Raw genomic sequence first — 24,876 nt, forward strand, 5'->3', positions numbered from 1 at the left:
CTGGCCAAGGTCCGTCAAAAGGGGTCTCGCCTCTTACTGATAGCGCCCCGTTGGCCGACAAGAATATGGTTCTCAGATCTAATATCTCTCCTCGACGGCTCGCCGTGGGCGATTCCGGTGAGGAGGGACCTTCTCTCTCAGGCACAGGGGACAATATTTCATCCCCGGCCCGAGCTCTGGAACCTTCATGTCTGGCCCCTGAGGGGGACCAACTGAGACATGCTGGCCTTCCAGCCGATGTAATAGAGACTATTCTGAGCGCTAGGGCTCCCTCCACTAGAAGAACTTATGCCAGTAAATGGCGCATTTTCGAAAGTTGGTGTACGACACACCATGCAGATCCAGCTCACTGCCAGATTGTTTCAGTACTGGAGTTTCTGCAAGAGAAACTGTCCTCAGGAACATGTCCTAATACTCTCAGAACTTACGTGACCGCCATCTCGGCTTGCCATGCTCTGATTGATGGGGTTTCGGTGGGGAAACACCCTCTAGTTGCCCGCTTCATTCGAGGAGCTAAGCGGTTGAGGCCGCCAGCTAGAGCGACAGTTCCTTCATGGGATCTAGCTATAGTGCTTGAGGGCTTAGTGGACACCCCTTTCGAACCACTAGAGTCAGCACCTGTCAGGTTTCTGACCCTAAAGATGGTTTTTCTAACAGCTATTACTTCTCTGAAGAGAATTGTGGATTTGCAGGCTCTGTCAGTCTCGCCATCCTGCCTAGATTTTGCCCCTGGGCTCATCAAAGCTATTTTGCATCCTCACCCTAGTTATCTTCCGAAGGTTCCATTCTCGACCATAAATCCGGTCGTTCTCGAAGCCTTCTGCCCTCCGCTGTTCACCACACCGGAGCAGGATAAACTTCACTTACTGTGCCCAGTACGTGCTCTCCAGATTTACGTCCACCGCACTAGCCAGTGGCGTAAGTCGGAGCAGCTTTTTGTATGTTTTGGAGGCCGCAACCGGGGGGCGGCTGCCACTCGACAGACTATGTCACATTGGGTGAGGGATGCTATTGCCCTAGCCTATGAGGCGCGTGGTCAAGCTTCGCCTCTAGGTGAAAGGGCCCATTCAACCAGGGGGATTGCATCTTCAATGGCTTTGGCAAGAGGTGTCCCCTTGCAGCAAGTTTGTGATGCGGCAGGTTGGTCCTCTCCGCACACATTTGTTAGATTCTATAGTTTGGATGTTCATGTTACTCCGGGCTCGCATGTCCTTGAGTCGACATCCCAGAGTCATGTCTGAGACCTCTTTCATGTTTGTGCGCACACACTACACAACGTTGGGGGTCCAGACACTTCCAGTGCGGCGGCGTGGGTATTCTCGTTCCCATAGCGCTTTCAGCGCAGCATCGAGAGTAGCTTTTGATAGGGGAACGTCCCGGGTTACTTGACCGTAACCCTGTTCCCCGAAAAAGCGGGAACGAGATGCTGCGCCTCAATACCACACTGTAGTCGTGTCTGGACGTCCTTTCAGACAAAGGTATAACCTGAGGATGTTTCCGTGTCACGTCTATTTCTAACCTCGCAGGTGCATGTGATCATGACGTCACCAACCGAGGTTATTTAAGCCAATTCTTGGCGTGTTTGACACAAGTGCTTCACAACCGGTCGAACAAAGAATGTTTTCCCATAGCGCTTTCAGCGCAGCATCTTGTTCCGTCAAGTAACCCGGGACGATTTTTACATCAATTAATAAATAAAAATTACAATGCAAGTTTATGAAGAAAAAACAAAGTGCAGAAGTGAATAGCTGTGTGTGTGCAAAGACTGAAGATGAAGATGATAAAGTTCCAGCAACAGAATAGGGAGGGATGGAGGGGGTTTTGGAGGTGGACGAGGAGATGGTGTAGGGATGGTGAGAAGCAAAGGTGTAGGATGATGGCAGGATGTGGTGAAGGGATGGTGATGAGAGGATGACGATGATGCCCTGGCGGCTTAGATGGAGTTTGGCACATGGCACAGACCCAGAGCATCCCAGTGCTGACAATAGGGCTGCAACAAACGATTATTTTGATAATCGATTAATCTAACGATTATTAGAACGATCAATCACCGATTATTAGAACGATTAATCACCGATTATTTCACTGATTAATCAGTAGATATTGACTGATTATTCAGCTTTTGCAATTAGTTCAAATGTTGAGTTATGCATATTCTAACAAAAATATAACCGTAATCACTTCAGCTTTTGAAAGTCATTATGTAATTACAATTATTATACAATTAATTTATGCAAATATATATATTTGGCACACAAAATAGATGACAGAGAAACTCTCTCATTCACCAAGTAATTAGCTATATGAAAAAGTAACTGAATGAAATCATTCTGCCTAACATCTCCTTTTGTAAGTCATGTGGATAAGAAACAAAATAAAGGTGATAAAACATTTTATTTTTGGATAAACTATTTTATTCACAAAATAATCTCTCTTAAAACATCTTATAGGGTTATGATAATCAAAACAATCCTGAGCTTTGATCTTTGCAAACCAAACTATCACTTTAATCAAATAATATTTATTTCCCACTAATAAAAATATTTTATCACTAGCTAGCTCCAAACTGGAGAGCTGCTGTATAACAGAAAATCAAGTTGTAATTCTAACTGAAATCGACACTGGTTTTTCATGTTTAATACTATAAAGCTGATTGATTTAAGGCTATCTATTGCATAAAGTAGCCTACTATATAAATAAACGTGACTGGACTTTACTGCAGAGCACGTGCAAAACATCCACATTGCTGCAATCAAGATGCTGCAATTAACTGCTGCTTTCACTCCGCTGTCATTTTTTACTTTGTTTATTTCATTACTGAGAGGAAAGCGCGTGGCATATATTTACATACTCATCCAAACGCCGCTCAGCAGCTTCAGGTCTGGAGTCCTGGGCACAGCCGCAGGGATGAGCATCGCTGGTAGAGCCAGAGTACCCGAGGACTGGGGCGATGCCGGTGTGACCGAGGACCGCGGTGTACCCGACGGGAAAAACCCACTACAGTCAAAGAAGTGGAGGGTTGGAGTGCAGCAGACGGTCTGCAGGTTTGTGGCAGAAGCAGAGTAACGACTGACCAAGAGGGAGCCGGTGGGACGAGGTCACTTCTTTAAGTACGACTGGCATTTTCTGCAACTAAGGTCTTGCAATTCAGACACTGTAGTATTTGAAGACTGCTTTATCACAGAATCTGTGAAAGGGAAAAAGAATTGATATAAAATTAGCCAATAACAGTTTTGCATCCATGATGTATTATAATTTGCATTGATATTCATTAGAATTTAGTTTACCTTTTGACAATATCCTCATCAAGCTTGACATATGAGTGTCCATTCTTATCCTCTTGTCTGTCGTCACTGTACAGCACTCTCTGAGTTACATTGAACATATGATTAGAAGAAGCCCAACAACAGCACTTACAGTGAGCAGAGCTCAAGTACAAACTCACTGATATTATTTGATAACAAATTATTTCAATAAAGCAACCTGTGAGTATTACAGGGTATGATAATTGTGGTTTATTGTAATCTAGGGTATCTCGCATGAATATGTCTGTTGTGGTAATGCTAACATACACTCTCTTCACCTCTGTTGCCACGATAAAAAAAATAAAATAAAATTATAAGTTGTCCTAGTCATCCAAAAAAAAATTAAAATTAAAAAATGTAAAAAATTAAATAACTGAAAGGAAGCACAAATTTGCCACCTGGAATGGACACATTGCTAACGTTTTTCTTCCAAGATTGACCGAATCACCCTCCATTAGGCCTGATGTTAAAATATACATACTATTCCCATCCCTACACTCAAAGATCATTAACCTCATTACAATGGAACCAAATAGTTCAGGAAATCAGAAATAAATACACAACTTCATTTTGCAAATAAAAGAATGTAAATATTGTACATGTTATAATGACTAATTTTTTTTTATTTTTTTTTATGCCAATGTGTCAAAAACATGACTGGTACAGACAAATAACGTTAATTAAATACAAATCTTACCTGAAGTCAGTCACAGTGAGGTTCCACACGCTTGCAGAAGCTGGAAAAATAAGAACATACTGCTATATTTTCTAATTAATTTTTATAGTTCCCCCAAAACAATTTGAATTCTGTCATCACTCACCCTTAAGATGCTCCAAACCATTTCGTTCATCTTCGAAAGAAAAGCGGAGATATTTTAATGAAACCTGAGAGATTTATGTCCCTCAGATGAAAAGATTCATCAAAGATGTTCACGTTTCAAAAGTAAAAAAAAATAAAATAAAATTATAAGTTGTCCTAGTCATCCAAAAAAAATTAAAATTAAAAATGTAAAAATTAAATAACTGAAAGGAAGCACAAATTTGCCACCTGGAATGGACACATTGCTAACGTTTTTCTTCCAAGATTGACCGAATCACCCTCCATTAGGCCTGATGTTAAAATATACATACTATTCCCATCCCTACACTCAAAGATCATTAACCTCATTACAATGGAACCAAATAGTTCAGGAAATCAGAAATAAATACACAACTTCATTTTGCAAATAAAAGAATGTAAATATTGTACATGTTATAATGACTAATTTTTTTATTTTTTTATGCCAATGTGTCAAAAACATGACTGGTACAGACAAATAACGTTAATTAAATACAAATCTTACCTGAAGTCAGTCACAGTGAGGTTCCACACGCTTGCAGAAGCTGGAAAAATAAGAACATACTGCTATATTTTCTAATTAATTTTATAGTTCCCCAAAACAATTTGAATTCTGTCATCACTCACCCTTAAGATGCTCCAAACCATTTCGTTCATCTTCGAAAGAAAAGCGGAGATATTTTAATGAAACCTGAGAGATTTATGTCCCTCAGATGAAAAGATTCATCAAAGATGTTCACGTTTCAAAAAGTAAAAAAAAATAAAATAAAAATAAAATAATTTTTTACATATATTGCAGTAGACCTACACATGGTTATAAGGTACATTAAAAACCCAGTAAAAGTGTAGTCATTTTGTTATGTTCTTCCACAAAGTAGACATAAAATATACTTTAAGTAAGACTAACATAAGTATGTTTCTGTAAATACACTAAAACTTTACTAAAAGTATGCTTAAGTTTAGTATATTCCTTAAAAGTGTAACTAAGAATATATTTATTAACATAGTATTTCTAGTATACTTTTTAGGAATATATTGAAAGCATGCTTGTGTTTAGCATATTTCTTAGAAGTATGACTAAGCATATATTTAATACAAAAGTATTTCTAGTATACTTTTTAGAAATATATTATTATATTATAATTATAATTATATTATAAAATGCAATTCAGTATATTTTAATGCACTTCAAATAAGCATGTTGGGAATACAAATGCATTATAAACATACTACTTGAATTTCAAGTATATTTTTAATCTCATATGGTATTAAGCATATGTTTAAATTAAAATCTAATAATATAAAAATAATGTGTAATGATGGTGACATACTTGCACAGAGTGGATCAAATTAAATATCTGGGTTTATGGCGGGATCCTGAACTTTCTTTTAAACCTCACATTGATTGCATGCTTTGTAAGGTTAATTTTGGAATCAGTGTATTGTATCGAACAAAACATTGTTTTTCATTTAATGTTAAAAAAATAAAATAAAATTATAAGTTGTCCTAGTCATCCAAAAAAAATTAAAATTAAAAATGTAAAAATTAAATAACTGAAAGGAAGCACAAATTTGCCACCTGGAATGGACACATTGCTAACGTTTTTCTTCCAAGATTGACCGAATCACCCTCCATTAGGCCTGATGTTAAAATATACATACTATTCCCATCCCTACACTCAAAGATCATTAACCTCATTACAATGGAACCAAATAGTTCAGGAAATCAGAAATAAATACACAACTTCATTTTGCAAATAAAAGAATGTAAATATTGTACATGTTATAATGACTAATTTTTTTATTTTTTTATGCCAATGTGTCAAAAACATGACTGGTACAGACAAATAACGTTAATTAAATACAAATCTTACCTGAAGTCAGTCACAGTGAGGTTCCACACGCTTGCAGAAGCTGGAAAAATAAGAACATACTGCTATATTTTCTAATTAATTTTATAGTTCCCCCAAAACAATTTGAATTCTGTCATCACTCACCCTTAAGATGCTCCAAACCATTTCGTTCATCTTCGAAAGAAAAGCGGAGATATTTTAATGAAACCTGAGAGATTTATGTCCCTCAGATGAAAAGATTCATCAAAGATGTTCACGTTTCAAAAAGTAAAAAAAAATAAAATAAAAATAAAATAATTTTTTACATATATTGCAGTAGACCTACACATGGTTATAAGGTACATTAAAAACCCAGTAAAAGTGTAGTCATTTTGTTATGTTCTTCCACAAAGTAGACATAAAATATACTTTAAGTAAGACTAACATAAGTATGTTTCTGTAAATACACTAAAACTTTACTAAAAGTATGCTTAAGTTTAGTATATTCCTTAAAAGTGTAACTAAGAATATATTTATTAACATAGTATTTCTAGTATACTTTTAGGAATATATTGAAAGCATGTCTTGTGTTTAGCATATTTCTTAGAAGTATGACTAAGCATATATTTAATACAAAAGTATTTCTAGTATACTTTTTAGAAATATATTATTATATTATAATTATAATTATATTATAAAATGCAATTCAGTATATTTTAATGCACTTCAAATAAGCATGTTGGGAATACAAATGCATTATAAACATACTACTTGAATTTCAAGTATATTTTTAATCTCATATGGTATTAAGCATATGTTTAAATTAAAATCTAATAATATAAAAATAATGTGTAATGATGGTGACATACTTGCACAGAGTGGATCAAATTAAATATCTGGGTTTATGGCGGGATCCTGAACTTTCTTTTAAACCTCACATTGATTGCATGCTTTGTAAGGTTAATTTTGGAATCAGTGTATTGTATCGAACAAAACATTGTTTTTCATTTAATGTTAAAAAAAAATAAATAAAAAAAAACTTGCTTTGCAACTTATATTACCTTTCTTTGACTATGCTGATGTAGTTTACCAGAATACAACTAAAAACTTTTGCCTCTTACTACAGCCTATAATTGTGAGTCCTCTGTCGAGTGTATCATGGGTTCCCGCCTCTTGTTTCCATATTTGGTCATGTTCCTATTCTGTGTGATTATTAGTTTATTCAGTTCAGGTGTGTCTAATTATCTGTGATTGTCATGTGTATTTAGTTCCTGCCTGTTTAGTTAGTTTTCGTCTGGTCTACTTGTTATTCCCCGGTGTTCCTGTCTGTGTCAGCCTTGCCTTGTCTTGCCCTGATGTCGTCATTAAAGACTATTATTTTGAAGTTTATCCTTGTCCCGTGTTCCTGCTTTAGATGATATATTAAGGTTTGTATTTATATGTGCTAGGTAAATATACATTTATTTAAATATAATTATTAATACTTCATGTGTTAATATTGTAGTAGGGGATGCTGTTTTGAAAACGAGATGATGCATCAAGGGGTTAAAATAGGACTAAGCAGTGTCATTGAGATGAACATGAAAAGTAGATGTTAGAATGAAGTTGTGTTTAGAGATGAACCAGATTCCTGGTTTTCTTTTTTATTTATTTTTTTCATATTGACTTTAAATAGGCTAAATATTTTGTAATTACAAACAAGATCAATTACATCATTACATTAAATATTATTGCCAAAGGCAAAATTTTACTTATACAGTAAAAAAATAAAATAAGTAGGCAACATTTATTTTCAGTGTGATGATGGCCATTGTGCGCTTTTACAATCTCTTTACAGTGCACAATCAGAGTCATTGTTTTCTGCGTGAATCAACTAATCAATAACGCAGCTAAGGCTTTGCCTCTTTTATTTCACTGTCATATCCTATCTCTCTCTTTACCTTCTTTGGACAGTTTCAGAAATGTGATGATGCATTTTTCTTTTGCTGTTGTATTGAAGGGGAACAAATTAAATATACTCTCTCATTTACCTCTATAAATCAGTGGTGCTGTTCACCCTGCTATTGTTGACTTCCATGTTCCACACCCTGAAATGTGAAAAGGGCGTCTGACACATGTGTTGTACATACATGATACTGACCTGAAAGGAAAAAGTCTGAAATCTTAACTGCGTCAAATTCAGGAACTAGGAAAGAGACACCTGCACCCACAATCTATAGGACTGCATAGTCTGAATTTACCCTGATCGACTTCATTGCACCAATGATGACTAAATAAACAAGCTGACATGTAGCTTCAAAGTCACTTATAGTTAGCAGAATGTATAACCAGAATGAATGAGCTGGATGTTTGGATATTTTTTTGTTTAAAATTTTCCCATATGTCGCCACCAAGAGCCTCACAAATGTTTAGAGTCTTCAGGAGAACTGAAGATGAAGATACTGTGTCGACTAGTGACTGAGGTTATTATCAGCTTTAGTGTACTCCCTTGTTTGAGATAAATCTAGATCTAAGAGCAAGACACAAAGCAATGAGACCAAGACCATGTCTATGTGTGATCTATAGAGGTTTGAAGACCAAAGGCCAGATTTACTAACAGCTTATACCAGTGAAAACCATCTTTTGACCTTAAAAAAACTACTGTCAGGATTTACTAAAGCCATACAGTGAAAAAATAGAGCTGAAAAAGCATGGACGGTTATTTTTGTGGCTGACCTTATTGTATATGCATTTGCAGAAGTTTCCCTTTCAACATTTATGGGAGGAGAGGATTTAAATGAGTCATGCAATGTGATTTACTAAGGTTTGCGGAAGTGAGTTTAGTAGCATTTGCAACATTACTAGGAAAAGCATGTCTTAACCCATATCGCACTGGACGTGGTTGCAATAGCTGCTAATCGGCGCTTCTCTTGGTGGATTGCATTAGGTTTTGTTGTTGTTGCTCTGTCTTTTCTCTATTTGTTGAATCATTTTCAAATGACTTACACATCCAGAGGTAATATTGGATACTTTATTGAGTATTTCAGATCAGTTCCATATTCAGAAAGTGACAGTCAAAGGACACAAACAGTTCAAAATCCCATAACACATGATTTCCTGAAAAGCCTGAAAGATACATACCCAAATTGTAAATTATATATATATATATATATATATATATATATATATAAATGACAAATAAATACACATATAAACTTTCAAATTGTCACAAGTAATGTTAACTAATAAGAAAAACAGGTAGAAAAGTTGAAAACGCTATTTCATTTGACACACACAGTTTAATTAGTTCGTAAAACCAAAGCACCCATGTCTTTAAATAAAGAGGTCATTATAAGCCGGTCACAGTTTGGAGGTTTTGCTGGAGAAATGGTTGTATTTGTCAACACCGCTGACCAGCACCGTATCAGGAAAAGTCCTGGGACGCTCAGGGTCCTGTCAGCAAAACACACACATATTTATATGCTTTTTCCAGCTAAACGTCTCTGGATACGTCTACATGAAATGTAAACTGAGTGAGATGTTTACCTGGATTGGAAAAGTGTATGTAGGGACATATCGGATCACATAGCCACATCGCCTCCTATTAGATGTGTTGGGATCGCTGGCATGAACCAGAAGTCCATCATGGATCTGAATCCAAAAGCAAACTTGAATTAAACTCAGATATAAGCTCGTTTTGATTGGTTCCATGGGTTTGACTGGTAGTGTGTTATTTTTTCAGACACTGTAAAGAAACGTCATGGCAAGTATGCATACTCACAGACATCTGACCAGCTTGAAGTGGGCATAAGCGGGCCTTCTCCGCCTCCACCAGATTCTCTGGGATCTCCTGATTGACACTCAGCATGTTGCCAGCTCGTTTGGACTGGCAATGGGGCAAAAGACCAGAGTGGTGGCTTCCTGTTGGGAAATAAGTTTAGACACGTTACAAACTAGACAAAGTGTCACGATCTGTCTTGCATGCAAACAGAGACAGTGTTCATACCTGGAATAACCTGCAGTGCTCCGTTGTCCTCAAGTGAGTCATCCAGAGCGAGCCAGACTGACAGAACAGGACCTCCATCAAAGCCCCAGTACCTGTAAACCAACATAAGATGATTATTGAACACTTGGAATGGATATCTAAGCCAACAGAAAGCCAAAATACCGTATTTAATTTCCTTCTGTGGAATTGTGCTTACTTCATATCCTGGTGCCAGGCCACAAACGGCATCATTTCTGTCTTCTCAATGCCGTCCTTTTTCTTATCACAGGTGTTGTTCGGTTGGATGACACCGTTGTTTTCTTGCATTTTACATACTGGATATTTACAAATGAATCTGGAGTCCAGCAGAATGACGTCCGGCCCCAGAACCGCTGTGACCACCTCCAGAAGCTTAGGGTGCTTGGCGAGGCCCATCACCCAGTCACAATTCTTGTGGATGTTATGAAGGCTGTAAGCGGTGTAATCTTCACCTGTTGAGGAATACTTGGATTAATTCAAGTCTAAACCTCAATTCAAAGGCTTATATAGTCAAATCAAAAATCATTCAGACACTAGATATAATTTTTGATATCTATTTACGAATAGGACACTATAATTTAGAAATGTTAGTGAGGATAGCAAAATAAAGTGAACTGTGACATATTATACCCAAAATTCATCATACAGTTGACTACCAGTAAAATTGATAAAAATTTGAGACCAAAAATGGACCACAAAACCAGTCATAAGTCACATGGGTATATTTGTAGCAATAGCCAACAATACACTGTATGGGTAAAAAATATAAGTTTTTCTTTTATGCCAAAAATCATTAGGATATTAAGTAAAGATCATGTTCCATGAAGATATTTTATAAATTTCCTACCGTAAATATATCAAAACTTAACTTTAGACTAGTAATATGCATTGCTAAGGACTTCATTTGGACAACTTTAAAGGCGATTATCTCAATATTTTGAATTTCCAGATTTCCAGAAAAAAGGAAAAAAAAAAAGACCCTTATGAATGATTTTGGTGTCCAGGGTCACAAATTATTCAGACACTTTGACCTTACCATGTTTTGCTTAAGTGTTTTTTTTTTTTTTAATTGCTAATACAATTTTTTTTACACCACAGATTGAACAAAATGAAGCTATGCTAAGTAATTGGTTGAGCTAAATTGGTATTATCTTATTGTTTACTTACATTTAACAGCTGACAGCTATTCAACCGAATTCATTACATACCTTTCTATCAGAGTTATCGGACATGATCAAGATGAACTTGTTCTGACACAGTTTAACTCTGAGTTCTTCTCATATTTTATTACCGTTTTGTAAACTGATAAAGTGAGAAATGTTGAAGGTGTCAGCGCTGAAGCTCACCATGTTTCCTCTCCAGATCAGCGAAGGCGTCCCGGGCCTGCTGCAGCTCTTCAGGGCTCAGGATGGGAATGGCCGACATGTACCCCTGCTTCTCGTACAAGGCCTGAACCTCAGCCGTGTCTCTCTTCATGTCTGAAAATGCAGTGAAACTTCCACTTGTCTGCTGGAAATGTGCTGAGAACGCCGTCTCTTGCTTCGTTTGCTTCTCGAGGGCTAAAGCTCAGCTGTGCAAACTACACAGGAAAAGAAAACCTGTTTTTATAACTTAGACAGAAAGATGGGAAACAAACTTTGCATCCACGTTCAGTCATTTCCCTTTCCGACCTCTGAAAACCTCCTTGTTTTGGCTCTACTCCTCCCCACTTATTCATGGCACAGTTATTCTGGGTTGTTTATGCAGGAACAGAGAGTGCTATAGTGACTGGAGGCAATGGTCCATGAGCAATTAACTGGGAAAACATGCTACTCTTAAGCGCATGAGGGTGGAGGTGAGCCTCAGTTAGCAGATCTGTTAAATGCTGGCAGCTAGAATGCATACTCTGGCATTAACATCTGTTTAGCAGACTCATTTCTATTGCTAAAGTTCACCGAGTGTGTGAAAATAACAAAAAGGATGCACCTGAGTCAGAAAGATGCTTATTTGCTATAGTGCTGAGTCTTGATTTGAGCTGTAAACAAAGTTAAAAGAACAGTATAAAACCATTATAAATCTATCAAGGAAAGTATGGAAAATGAATCATATTGAATTCAGCCAATACCTGTTCTTTGCTCTTCAGGCTGTTTCTTCCTGATATGTCTTGCTCTTCATTGTCGAACTGTGTTTATATACAATAAGTTGTGTATTGGGCTCCTCCTCCAAAATGATATCATGGCACACTTTACTAATTTAGACTCCAGGGTGAAAAAAAAAAAAAAAAAATTAATCACCCTTTCATTCATGTTTGGGTGGGTAAGTATGCCAAATATGCGGCATGCTGATCTAGTCAGCTAATGATGATAGAAATTCTAGGAAGTCATAAGGGAGCATTTCCTTTTGTAAGTAATATTCTTTGTGTTTATCTGTAACCGGATAATACTTACTGAAGAACTAAGTAAGTACTTTTGTTATCTCTCTCAGTACGTGATGAACGTGACATACGCTATCACCTGCTGGAGACAACATTACAGTCAAGCAAAGTCATTTATTCACATATGAACATTTAGCCAAACCATAGGTACTTACTATATTATACTATGTATCTAGCTACTATCTATTCAAATCTATTCAAGTGTCTAAAGGTCAACAAAATAATGGCTTAATTATTAACATAAAATATTTAAAATAGTTTCTATTTCTAAAGATTTCTTTTCTTTTCTTTTTTTTTTTTTTGTAATATTTCAACTACTATTCTAGTTATGTTGACTTTTATAGCATTATTCAATATTTTTTCTGCCAAAATGATGTGTAACTTCAGTCATATTTGAGTTTATAAAGACATTTGTGACCCTGGAGCACAAAATCAGTCATAAGTATAGCACAGGTATATTTGTAGCAATAGCCAACAATACATTGTATGGGTCAACATTATCCATTTTTCTTTTATGCCAAAAATCATTAGGATATTAAGATCGTGTTCCATAAATATATTTTGTAAATTTCTTACCGTAAATAAATCAAAACTTAACTTTTGATTAGTAATATGCATTGCTAAGAACTTCATTTGGACAACTTTAAAGGCAATTTTCTCAATATTTAGATTTTTTTTTTGCACCCTCAGATTCCAGATTTTTATTTTTAATAGTTGTAACAAACCATACATCGATGGAAAGATTATTTATTCAATGATGAATAATAATTATATGTCTATAAATCTATAGACTATAAAGTCTATAATAATGATCTATAAATCCCTAATGGCTGGTTTTGTGGTCCAGGGTCACATTTTCCAGCAATAATAATATGATCATGAATATTAAATGTGTTATCAACATACATTTTGTTATATCTGAAGAGCCGCAATACAGCTATTACCAATTTCTTTCTTCAATCAGTGTATATTTAATATATATGAGTAAAATTGTAATCAAGGAATTTGGATGACAAACATTTATTAAAACAACAGTATAAAAAAGTAATTAAGAGGACAATTCTAATGCGTTATAGCAGCACATTAAAACCTGACCTATATAGCATGGGCTATGTACAGTAAAAGCACAAATTCAGAGATGAACTTTACTGAATGTATCCAAATATCCAAGAAATAACAAACAGTTAGTCATTAGAAATGAGCTCAGTGCAGGGAAATCCAATGGCCACGGGCTTCCTTATCGTCAAAGGTGCAGACACTTCTTAAATCATTTCCTTCTTAAAGTCTATTGTTTTTCTGTAATAAGTCAGTTAATATTTTGCCATACAGTCAGTTGATATATTAACAAGACCAAATAAATTTGCTTGTAAAGATTACAGTTTTTACTGTCTGACACAGATTGTTTGAGTTTCATGTTGTCAGTCAGTGAAGTGGTCCAGATTTATTTACACAAGTGCACAGTTCCCACATAGTCATTGTACAAACACAGTCCTTTCAACAATATTAAAAGCAAAATACAATAAAAAAATAAGAACCTCATATAAATAAAGCAGTTACAAAGGAACTTTTAAATTTTTAAAGATACAGAGTAGCTTGTGTTCATTTGTTTAATGTGATGGATGGCTCTGTGGGCGTTCAGGGGAAGTCCAGCTGGCCGTGATGCTCGCAGTGTTTGGGACAGACGTATCCGCCGCGCTGCTCGTCTCTGGGCTTTCTCCTGTCTGATCTGGGCCGGTCCTGCTCGTTGTTGCAGCGATGCACCAGAACCGGGTCTTTCTCGGCTGGAGACTTCTTCATCAGCAGTCTCTGGAGGATGCGTTTGTCTGAGCGCTCCTTCTGGAAATCATCCTCGTACACCTTCAGCTGAGAAAACAAACAAGATGACATTTAAAACATAGGCTATATCTAATGCCTTTGATAGTGTATATGTGCAGTCGATACCTTTTCTGTTTTTTGCATTATTAGACTACAATGAAAAAAAAATCATACTACATTTTTTTAAGGTAAGTGGTTGCAATCTATTTATTTTAGCTACATTTAAATAAACACATTTTGTGGAAACTAAATTTGTTTATTTAAATGTAGCTAAAATAACGGATTGTATCCACTTACCTTAAAAGAAATGTGTAAATTCAATGATTTTTTTTTTTTTTTTTCTGTGTATAATGATACAGAAATTAAATGGCAAATAAATTAATATTAATGTGCACATCCGGTTGTCAATCCAGAAAAAGAAGATAAGACAAGATGATTGTCAAGTTTCCTGTGAAACACAGTCTATTTTTAGTGTGTAGGTAACTTACTCTTAAAAATAAATGTCTTACTAGCTACTAATTACGTCTTCAATGGTGTAATTAAATGATTGTACTAATTACTCTCTCTAAAAAAACACTGTATTACTTATTACTAATTACTTTTAAATTCACAGATCAACCTCGACCAGTTGAACACTAACGGAATAGACATGAAACCGATCTTTTATTTAAATAATATAAAATGACATCAATTATTCTTGAACTGACCAAATCATTTAAAAGGAGTACACTCTTAAAAATAAAGGTGCTTCCAAAGGTTCTTCAAGCAATGACATAGAAGAACCATTTTTGGTTCCACAAAGAACCATTCAGTCAAAGGTTCTTTAAAGAACCATCTCTTCTTTATCTTTTTATAATATATTCAGATGTTAAAGGTTCTTTATGGAACCATTTAGACAAAAAGCACCTTTATTTTTAAGAGTGTAGGTTACATTAAAAGCATTTTAACATTAGCAAAATTTTGGTGTTAAATCCACTATTTTTATATTAAAATCTCCTATACAATATTCAATGCAATTACATCAGAAGAAATGAATTACATTACAGAAAAACTGGATTCCCCTACTTTACTCTTTCAGGGAAATGTAATTCAATTACAGGGTTTAATTATTCAGTAATGCATTGCACCAACCACTGATCATCTCACGATCTGACATACTCAACATCACTGCATCACATCACAATTAGTTTCACTGGAAACCACCAAACTTCATTTCCTTTTGCTATGAGATTTTTAAATACAATGGAATGGAAATCTTTGACATGGAAATCAGACGAGCGTGACCTGATGTGACATACACAGGTGACAACACTATGATAAAAAATAGATTTGTTTCCTCATAGAAACAATCCGCTGTTATTGACTTACATAGAAAATATGCATTGAACTTTCACTGTCCGATATTCTGCTTCTGTGTTCCACAATCTTTGCATTAGTTGTTAAAAGTGATGTGTGTTACTCAGGCGAGGTCAGTCAAACACCAAGCCTGCGTCCCAATGTGCACACTATCCATCCTAAATTCTATGTGATATTAGTAATTCTCAATACTATTTACGGCAGATAGAGTGGATAGTATGCACATTGGGACGCAGGGTAAGTCAGCAGTTGACAGGTCAAACAAACATTTAACAGTGTCTCTGTCACATGTATGTTCCTGTTTATTTCCTGTTTTTCCTTATTTGGTTTTGTTCCTGTTCTAACTATTAGTTAATCATCGTTCGTTCTGTTTCACCTGTGTTGATTAATCATCTCGTTTGCCTGTCTTCATAAGCCATCAGTTTCTGTTCACCCTTTGTCCTGGACTGATGTTATTGTATGGAATATGTGTGTTGATGCTGAGGAATTCTCCTGGCCTTTGTTTTGAAGTTAGAATTAAAGACTCTTTACGTTTACTCTATTGTCGTGCGCTTGATTACAACCACGAATTCATGACAGTCACAGGGTTTACCTTTTGTTTACACTTTATTTCAATAGCCCATTTTAAAGTAAATTTGCAGCTTACTCTCATTAGAGTACTAGTAGACTGTAAGGTTAGGGTTAGTAGAGTAAGTATTACATGTATAACAGTTACTTATAGTTCAACCAAAAATGAAAATTCCCTCAGGTTATTCCAAACCTGTATGAGTTTCTTTTTCTGTTGAACACCAAAGAAGATATTTTGAGGAAAATGGGTAACCAAACAGTTGATCGTCCCCTCTGACTTCCATAGTATGAAAAAAAAAGTACAAAAAAAATAATAATATGGAAGTCAATGGGGATCATCAGCTTTTAACTTTTTTTTTCTTCATCTTTTTTTTTTTTTTTTTCTCAAAATATCTTCTTTGTGTTCAACAGAAGAAACGTATACAGTGTTGAAACAACTTGAGTGCGAGTAAATGATGACAGGATTTTCACTTTTAGGTGAACTACCCCCTTAAGTACCATCATAATAAAGTTTTAGCAGATAGGCAGTCTACTAATACTCTAATAACTGATAACTGACCTGGAGTTGACAAGTTACTTACAGATAGTAAGGTGTCTGAACTGGACTATCAAAATAAAGTGTTAGCACACGTTTAAGAGGAATCAACCTCCAAACAGAGAGAGATGACTGTGTTTGATAGGAAACAGTGATTAGCTAGTAACATGCGCCACCCAGTGGTGCAAACCTGTAACAGCTGGTTTGTGTTGAGTGTGTCTGTGTGTGTTTGAGTGTGTTTGAGTGCTCTCCGGTGCTCACCTGCTCCTGCAGCAGTGCCATCTGTTGACGCATATCTGCCTCTCTGCGCCGCAGACGCTTATTCTCCTGCAGCATGCGCTCATGGTCCTTATGCTCGATTTTATAATCAGCCTCGTAGATTTTAGTCTGTGGATGGATAAAGTCTTTTACAATTACAACATTGTAAAAACATCCATGTAACAGATTTTTTTTTTTTTTTTAAATATATATATATATATATAAAAAATGGCAAAGGAATGCAACACACTCTTAAAAATAAAGGTGCTTAAAAGTTTGTAGTAATATATATGAGCATCATATTCTCTATTTTATACTTTATTAGCCATAAAAACCTGATGTATCAAATATATCACATATGCATTTTTTTGCCCCCGCTATTTTGTCTAAAGGTCAGGGTTTACAGGGTATATTTACAAGTCTCTTTTCAAAATGACATTGAATGTTCTGATCACATGATAGCTCACCTGACACCGCAGCGCCTCCAGCTGTTCTTTAAGATCCCGAACTTCTCTTACAGGGTCAGATTGAGACTCTATTCCCATGCCAGCCAGTCTGAGACTGGACTTTGTGCTTGGAGACGCAGGAAGCCCTGGAGTTGACCGCACATCCAGGGATGGCTTAGATGAGCCCTGGACCAGCTGAGAGCCTGAGGAGCCACTGATATCTGGGGTCTTCCGAAGGAGAAAAAGTCAATAAACATGTTAAAGTATAGTCACTTAACACACTGTAAGCAGTTGATCTGATGCTGTAAGCTCACCTGAGTTCCTCTAGTCCACTGCTGAAGGTCTGTTTGGTGCAGTCGGCTCTCCAGCAGTCTGATATACTCCTGCAGATGCTGGTTTTTCTTCAGTTCCTGCATCAGTGTTTGTTCATAATATTCCCTCTTGTTCTACAGACACAAATATGAAAATGCAAAAAGTCTCATGTCTGTTCATGAATCTGAGCGATTCACAGCGAAACATCTGTCACACCATGGCGTTCCATGAAAATGTACAAAAACCAAAATTGATGTGCGACATTTAATAAATAAGTAAATAAAAGGTTCCATTTAGAACCAAAAGACTGTAGAACTGGAAGATTTTTAAGTTGCAAAAAGAAAATTATTTTGTCACCATCAGGTTATTCTTACCCCATATGACTTTCTTCTTTTGTGTGTGGAATACTCTCTCTCTCTCTCTCTCTCTCTCTCTCTCTCTCTCTCACACACACACACACACACACACACACAGCTGTTTAGCAGAATATTCTTTCTGCTTTTTTTCCTATACAACAAATGCATATCAACAATAGACAAAAATAATCTTTTATTATAAATAAAACTTTTTTTTTTTTTTAATATGTGAAAAGTGAGACTATCATAAGATTGTCAGAACTGTCGAAAGTCACTTAACCCTTATATAATGACTTAAATTTGGGTGGCTTCAGAAGATTTATATAGTTTATACAGTATAGTGAAATAATGACTTGCACACTCTCTGTCACTGAGGCGGCACCTTTTCAAAAGGTACACTTTTGTACCTATTAGGTTCAAATATGTACACTTTAAGTACTAATATGCACCTTTAAGGTACCAAAATGGACCTTTTAGGTACAAACATGTACTTTTTGAAAAGGTACCACCCCAGTGACAGCTTTTGTACCTTTATTTCTGAGAGTGTATGGACTACTTTGATTATACTATATAAAGATGCCTTTTGTCCATATTAGAGCCTATCAGCTTGCCACTTTATGCATTCGCTGTATGAAAAAGAGCAGAAAGAACGCTGTGCTAAATATCTAATTTTTTGGTCTACAGACAAATCAAATGAGTTTGGAATGACGTGATGGTGACTAAATGGCAAATTTAATTTTGAAGGAACCTAAACTTTAAAAGATGTAATAGTTTGATGTAGAACTTCTGAGGATCTTACAGTATAATGTGATAAATGTGACATCAGATGTTTTTTTTAAATCCCTAAATAGCCACCTAAACAATACATGAACCCTTTACAGCCAAAATGGTAAGAAGAGGATTCTTTGCTGAACCTGAGGTTTTAGTGTATGTGATATGTATATAACCACAACCTCTAACATTAAGTTACTAATAACTGACTAAGGTCTTCCTAACCTGGTTTAGAATGACCAACACTTGACTAACCACCAGTGCAACCAAACAACCCTCTGCAGAGGAGATCTGCCCACTGGCAGACCACGAGGACCTGTACCTCATCCAGCTGTTCATAAATCCACCCTCGTCTGTCTTTAGCGCTGTGTTACAGGGCTTTAGTGTCCTGGAGCGTGTGAGCTTCATCAGGGATCAGGGTTATCCTACAAAACAGCCTCATATTCCCACCTCTCGACCATGCAGAGCAATCATCTGAACTAATTACTCCAATATCCTCTGGCTTTCTTCAAATATAAAGCGCTCCAGATGTAATAAATCAGGTGAGAGGTGACTCATCACACATATTGCTTTTCCATCTCACAGAACCAGGGCACCTATCATCCCAGCTAACAAAAGTATGTTTTCAGAATGTTTTGCTAATGCTAAAGTTAAGTTATGGGAATGTTATTTCTGAGTGTTCTCTGAATGTTCAAAACGTTCAGTTTAAATGTAAAAACAAACAAACAAAACAAACAAAACAAAAAACGTGCCATGTTTTTGTGCTGCTAATGTTTTATAAACATGAATCTTCCAATAATATTACTGGAAGAACATTTGGTCTTGTCTGGTCTTTAATAATGCTCAGTAAAACAGCACAGAAACATTATTTATACATTGCTCATGATTTTTTATTCTGAAACATGTATTTAAAAAAAAAAATATTGCTACATTCAAAAGTACGTTCCTATAATCTATACAAAACTATAAAATGGAATGTTAACCAAGAAAAAACACCTTGTTCGATATCATTTCTAAACCATAATTCCATAATCGACCAAAACTACAACCAAAAACCTGATTGGCTAATAGAACTGTTGCTGCAGGACCAACATGCATGCATTGTGGTACAGAGTACAGGGTCAGAAAGCTCTCAGATTTCATCAAAAATATCTTAATCTGTTTTACGAACATTACGATTATAACATTATAAATCTTACGGGTTTAGAACGACATGAGGGTGAGTAATTAATGACAGAATTCTCATTTTTGGGTGAACTATCCCTTTAAGATTCAGATCAGGTGGAAACAGCTTCACAAAATACCAAAAAACAATACAAAAACAAACATAAAAACATGTCTAACTAGTGGAGCAGGACTGTTGGCTCAACCGTTGGCAGACTGTGTTGCTAGGTAAACTAACAATATTTGCAATTCTGTTTAGAGACCGCAGAGACACTAAAAATACACATTTGGCCTTTGAAGCAGCTGTGCCGTAAGAGTTTGAGAGCGTGTTTCTGCCCACATACCTGTTCATGTTCTACTTTGAGCAGCAGTCGGCTGTTGAGCTGTTTGAGGGCCCTGCTCTCCTCCTCGAGGGCCGCCACGCGCTGCTGGAGGCCCACACTCGTGCTGTGATAGATGTGATCCCACTCCTCGTTCAGCTTCATCAGCTGACACACACACACACACACACACACAGTTGCATTTTTACATCTTTCCATTGATTTAGTCTTTTTTTTTTTTTTACATATTAATTATATAATTTTTCTAATCCAGTGTCCATATAACCTATTGTACTACGATTGTAGGGACATTTGATCCCCACAAAAAACCCCACAGCCACATCTGACTCAGCTACACAACAACATAGATTATGATTAAAAAAAGGTCACCGTACTACCTTGACATAAAAATTGGTTACAGTCTGTAATTAATATATTATATGGGTACAGTATAAGGTACAGTATAATTTTTTTCCAACTGCTTACACACATTTTGAAAACTTTGCCTTTTTTTTTTTTTTTTTTTAACTTTACACACAATGCCTCACATCTCTTGCAAAATGAAGCACTGCATTCAAAATATCACAAAAGCAAACATTTGCAAACACCTTTACCATAATAATAATTCCTGTTAGATTTTTGTGTGTTACACACAGAATTTTGTGTTGTGTTTTGCAAAAAGAGTTTTATGAAATTGAAAACTGAGTGAAAGGCAGAGAATCAGTGAATGTTTTACAGATTTGGTGTGTGCTTCTGCTGTTTGTGTGTCAGCTTTCAGAAATTGTGTGACAAGGAAAGATTTTGTTTGTAAGCAGTTGAAAAAAACTGTAACATGCAAATAGAGTGAAAAACCCTATTCCCTTATTTGGTCTAAGTTAGGAGTCCTAACCTTCTGGAGAAAGGGTGAAACAGAAAGCATGTTTGTTTTACAAATTTCAAACGAAATTAAATTTGAATTCAATGTTCTGAGCTGCTGTAATTCTAAAAAAAAAAATATTACTGTGTTTTGTTTTTTCTTAGTAAGGTGAATTTCAGAATATACAGCACTATTTGCAGTAGTAGTACATTGGACTATAATATAAACACCAGAAACAGAAAGCATGTTTGTTTTCCAGTTAATCTAAATGCAGCTTTTTGTTTTGCAACTGATGTTTTAGTTTGTAGTCCAACTATGTAGTTGATTCTGAAAAGTGAGTTGTAAGGGTGAAGTCACAGCTGTTGGTTTATTCTACCTCTTTGTTGAGTCTCCGGAGTTCAGTGTTTTTGTTGAGGAGCTGAAGCTTCTCCTCATCAGAGGAGGTGATTGACATGCTCTCTGTGATGATGGTTAACTGCTCCTCGCCAGAGAGAAGAGATTCCCCCTGCGCCGCCTCCTCCACCGGCCTACAACACACACACACACACACACACACATTGGTTTTTATGGTTTATGGTGAGTATCCATAGCTGTAATGCCTTTTATACTGTACAAACTACATTTTCTATCGCCCTACACCAGTGGTCTCAAACTCAATTCCTGGAGGGCCACAGCTCTGCAGAGTTTAGCTCCAACCAGCTCTAAATCACACCTGCTTGGACATTTCTAACAATCCTGAAGAGCTTGATTAGCTGGATCAGGTGTGTTTTATTAGGGCTGGAGCTGAGCTGTGGCCCTCCAGGAATTGAGTTTGAGACCAATGCCCTACACCAACCCTCATAGAAAACTTGAAAACACCAACAACCAAACTCCTTCTGTACAATTTATAAGCCTTTTGAATTACAGGGACACCAAAAGTGTCCTAATTAATCACCTTCACATTGTAATGCCTATGTCATACCCATGTCATACAAATTTGTGTCCTCATAAACCACATAAACATGCACACACACAAAACATTTCTCTTTTTAACATTTTAGGATCTCACATTCTTCTTCTTATTATTAGAAGCATCGTTTACAGACAAATGCTGGCATGTTTACAATATTGCACCCTATTTTTAACCTTGTTTTCTCACCGGGTTCCTGTTATGTAGGTTCCTTTCACTCTTGACTAACCCTAACCTTCAAATATAGCTGCAGGCATGTTTAGAATTAAGCATCATGAAGACCCTTATGATGTTGTTTTCCACATGGGGACATTTGCACATCCAGTGCTTTTTGGATTTTGTCAGGTTTTGTTATTCTTGTGAAGATCCTCTTGAGAACAGCTCACATGAGATGGGCCAAACCACACATATTACATGCTAATAAAAAGTCATTATGGCAGTAATTATAATTAGTGTGTGAAGCTGCCCCACAAAATAATTACAAATTAAATACATCAGTACTATATACCTGTAATTACACTGTAACATGAGAATTTGAATGGATAATGAGAAGCTAAATCAGACAAATCATTAAAGCTAAAAGCTCTTTTTCTTGATAGCCTTGTTCTTTCGTAGCCACAGGGAACAGCGCTGCGCTGTCATTGCTGTTGTGCTAATACAGTAATGGGCAGATGGAGAATCTGAAGCAGCACAAATAAAGTCATGTATGTTATGCAAATGTTCCCGTAATTCATTACAGGCTCATGAGGAATGACTCATGCTAAGCTGTGACAAAGTATGAACTAATAAAAGTTACACAAACACATCACCAGGCCCTATAAAAAGAAAATGAAAAAGACTCTAAAAGCTCTGGGAAATTTTTGCTGGGCTGTTTCTGTTACTATTATCCCTTCCTGTGAGACTTTGTGTTTCTTTCCCCTCAGGATGTCGCACAGATATATCAAAATATGATTGCACTTTACACAATTCTCATGCTTACTTGTACAATATATTACTAGTGTATTAGTTGTTTATTAGTATTAATAAAACACATATTAATGCCTTATTCTGCATGACCATATTTTAGATCCCTTAACCCACCCTAAACTTAACAACTACACTACTAACTAGCAGCAAACTAGTAGTTTACTGAGGCAAAAATCTTAGTTAACCCCAAACTAAAGTGTGCCCCAAAATACATGATTAAGCCAACAGTTAGTGTAATTCTGTATTAATTCATTGGTGAAACTGTCACTAAGGAGTCATATACACTCTTAAAAATAAAGGAGCTTAAAGACTTCTTCACAGCGATGCCATAGAAGAACCATTTTTGTTTCCACAAAGAACCTTTCAGTCAAAAAAACCCATCTCTTTCTTACATTTTTACAATATGAAGAACCTTCTTTCTTGGTTTTGTGAAACAGACATTTTCTTCAGATGTTAAACGTTCTTTATAGAACCATTTAGAAAAAAAAAGTTCTTCTATGGCATCGCGAAGCACCTTTATTTTTAAGAGTGTATGTGTTATTACAGAGTAAAAAAATATGGTCTCTATTGAGAAAATGAAAAATCACTGTACTTTTAGGTTACACTTTATTTTGAAAGTCCACTTTAGACATTCTACTAACTATAAGTAACTTTTTAACTACATGTCAACTAATTCTCATTAATTTGCAACTGCGTGTCTACTAACTCTCAGTAGGGTAGGTTTAGGTTAGTAGAATAAGTTGACATATGCTTGCAAAGTTTCTCAAATTCAGTATGTTGTATGTTGTGGAGCCATCAAAATAAAATGTTAGAAAACAGACAGTCTATTAATACTCTAATGACTGCTAGTTGACTATTGAAATAACGTGTTACCTACTTTTGAGCATCATAAAATATATATATCATGGTTTGCGAATATGGTAGTTATACAGAACCATCGTATATCTCATTTATCTACCAAACATGTGACTCTTTGGAATACTATTGTACAAAAATAAAACATTTAACTGGCAAATTATTACAAAAATAGTCCCTACTTCCTGCTTACACATTTCTGCTATAACAAAGCGACTGTACTGTCATATTGCACTATGACAGGTGCTGCTTACGTCCACTTAAACTAAAGAGAAGACTGTGTAATAATACGCACTCAGACTGCAGTTCATTCTCCTCCTCAGGTAAAGAGCGCTCTTTGCTGGAAGAGTCTTCTCCTGACAGTGATGACTGTGAACTTCCTTCCATCACCCTTTCAAATCTGATTAATAGCTGCAGTTTAATCCTCTTGTAGTCTTTCACTCCTAAATCCACAGCGCGTGTAACGTGCGCAGCAGCGTGCTAATGTGATGTTATTCACTGGAGGGGAAGTTCAAATATAAACCCCTACATTGACATGCAAGACATCACGGAGCAGGAAGTGATGCTCAGTCTGTCACAATAATAAACATATCCTAACTATGACCTTTACAAACTAATTACAATTTAATGGGAATAATTCATTTAGCCGAATGCCTAGCACAAGAGTGTGATTTATGATTTAAAAGGGTGATTTTATACGTTGTAAGGGTTACTAGACTGAGATAGAAAATAAGGAAGTGAGTTGATGGTGAGCAGCAGGGAATTTCCACTTCAGCATCATCTGCTCTCTGTGGGTTTTCTGAAAGACTGCTACTATTAGAAACCAAACCACGACATCTCGCTGTTAACACATGAGCGAAAGGACACTGGGGGGTTGGGTTTCACCTCCAGAATGTCTGTTTACTCGTACTGTTAACTAATGTACTATGGTAACATACTTTCCACCAAAATAATTACAG

General features: G+C 36.1%; 2 protein-coding genes across 4 annotated transcripts; both read right to left on the minus strand.

The window, feature by feature from the left end:
- Window positions 1-8,984: 8,984 nt before the first annotated feature.
- On the minus strand, window positions 8,985-12,111 carry zgc:174917 (uncharacterized protein LOC565650 homolog). 3 transcript variants are annotated; one of them, XM_058798539.1, is made up of 8 exons: window positions 12,083-12,111; window positions 11,944-11,992; window positions 11,325-11,557; window positions 10,157-10,430; window positions 9,961-10,052; window positions 9,736-9,875; window positions 9,501-9,605; window positions 8,985-9,407 (listed from the first exon to the last, which is right to left on the minus strand). In XM_058798539.1, exons 3-8 carry the CDS (start codon window positions 11,452-11,454, stop codon window positions 9,315-9,317), a joined length of 834 nt encoding a protein of 277 aa, XP_058654522.1. In that variant the 5' UTR covers window positions 11,455-11,557; window positions 11,944-11,992; window positions 12,083-12,111; the 3' UTR covers window positions 8,985-9,314. The 3 variants fall into 3 exon arrangements, with proteins under 3 accessions (XP_058654522.1, XP_058654523.1, XP_058654524.1); XM_058798540.1 differs by lacking the exon at window positions 11,944-11,992; XM_058798541.1 differs by lacking the exons at window positions 11,944-11,992; window positions 12,083-12,111 and having other exon boundaries at window positions 11,325-11,809.
- Window positions 12,112-13,812: 1,701 nt separating this feature from the next.
- si:ch211-153b23.7 (periplakin) lies at window positions 13,813-24,426 on the minus strand. Its single transcript, XM_058796992.1, has 7 exons — window positions 24,213-24,426; window positions 21,524-21,674; window positions 20,316-20,459; window positions 17,683-17,814; window positions 17,390-17,596; window positions 16,926-17,051; window positions 13,813-14,254 (listed from the first exon to the last, which is right to left on the minus strand). Exons 1-7 carry the CDS (start codon window positions 24,302-24,304, stop codon window positions 14,027-14,029), a joined length of 1,080 nt encoding a protein of 359 aa, XP_058652975.1. The 5' UTR covers window positions 24,305-24,426; the 3' UTR covers window positions 13,813-14,026.
- Window positions 24,427-24,876: the final 450 nt, after the last annotated feature.

The sequence above is a fragment of the Onychostoma macrolepis genome, chromosome 14 (genome assembly GCF_012432095.1).
Source record: "Onychostoma macrolepis isolate SWU-2019 chromosome 14, ASM1243209v1, whole genome shotgun sequence".
Lineage (NCBI taxonomy): Eukaryota > Metazoa > Chordata > Actinopteri > Cypriniformes > Cyprinidae > Onychostoma > Onychostoma macrolepis.

Excerpts from the sequence above, each read along its gene's own strand:
- zgc:174917 (XM_058798540.1), bottom strand. The coding sequence starts at position 11,454 with ATGAAGAGAGACACGGCTGAGGTTCAGGCCTTGTACGAGAAGCAGGGG. Across the intron at positions 9,606-9,735 it reads TTCAAGCTGGTCAGATGTCT|ATCCATGATGGACTTCTGGT; the intron begins GTGAGTATGCAT and ends TTTTGGATTCAG. Across the intron at positions 9,408-9,500 it reads CATACACTTTTCCAATCCAG|GACCCTGAGCGTCCCAGGAC; the intron begins GTAAACATCTCA and ends TTTTGCTGACAG.
- si:ch211-153b23.7 (XM_058796992.1), bottom strand. The coding sequence starts at position 24,304 with ATGGAAGGAAGTTCACAGTCATCACTGTCAGGAGAAGACTCTTCCAGC. Across the intron at positions 21,675-24,212 it reads GAGAATGAACTGCAGTCTGA|GCCGGTGGAGGAGGCGGCGC; the intron begins GTGCGTATTATT and ends TGTGTGTTGTAG. Across the intron at positions 20,460-21,523 it reads TCCGGAGACTCAACAAAGAG|CTGATGAAGCTGAACGAGGA; the intron begins GTAGAATAAACC and ends TGTGTGTGTCAG.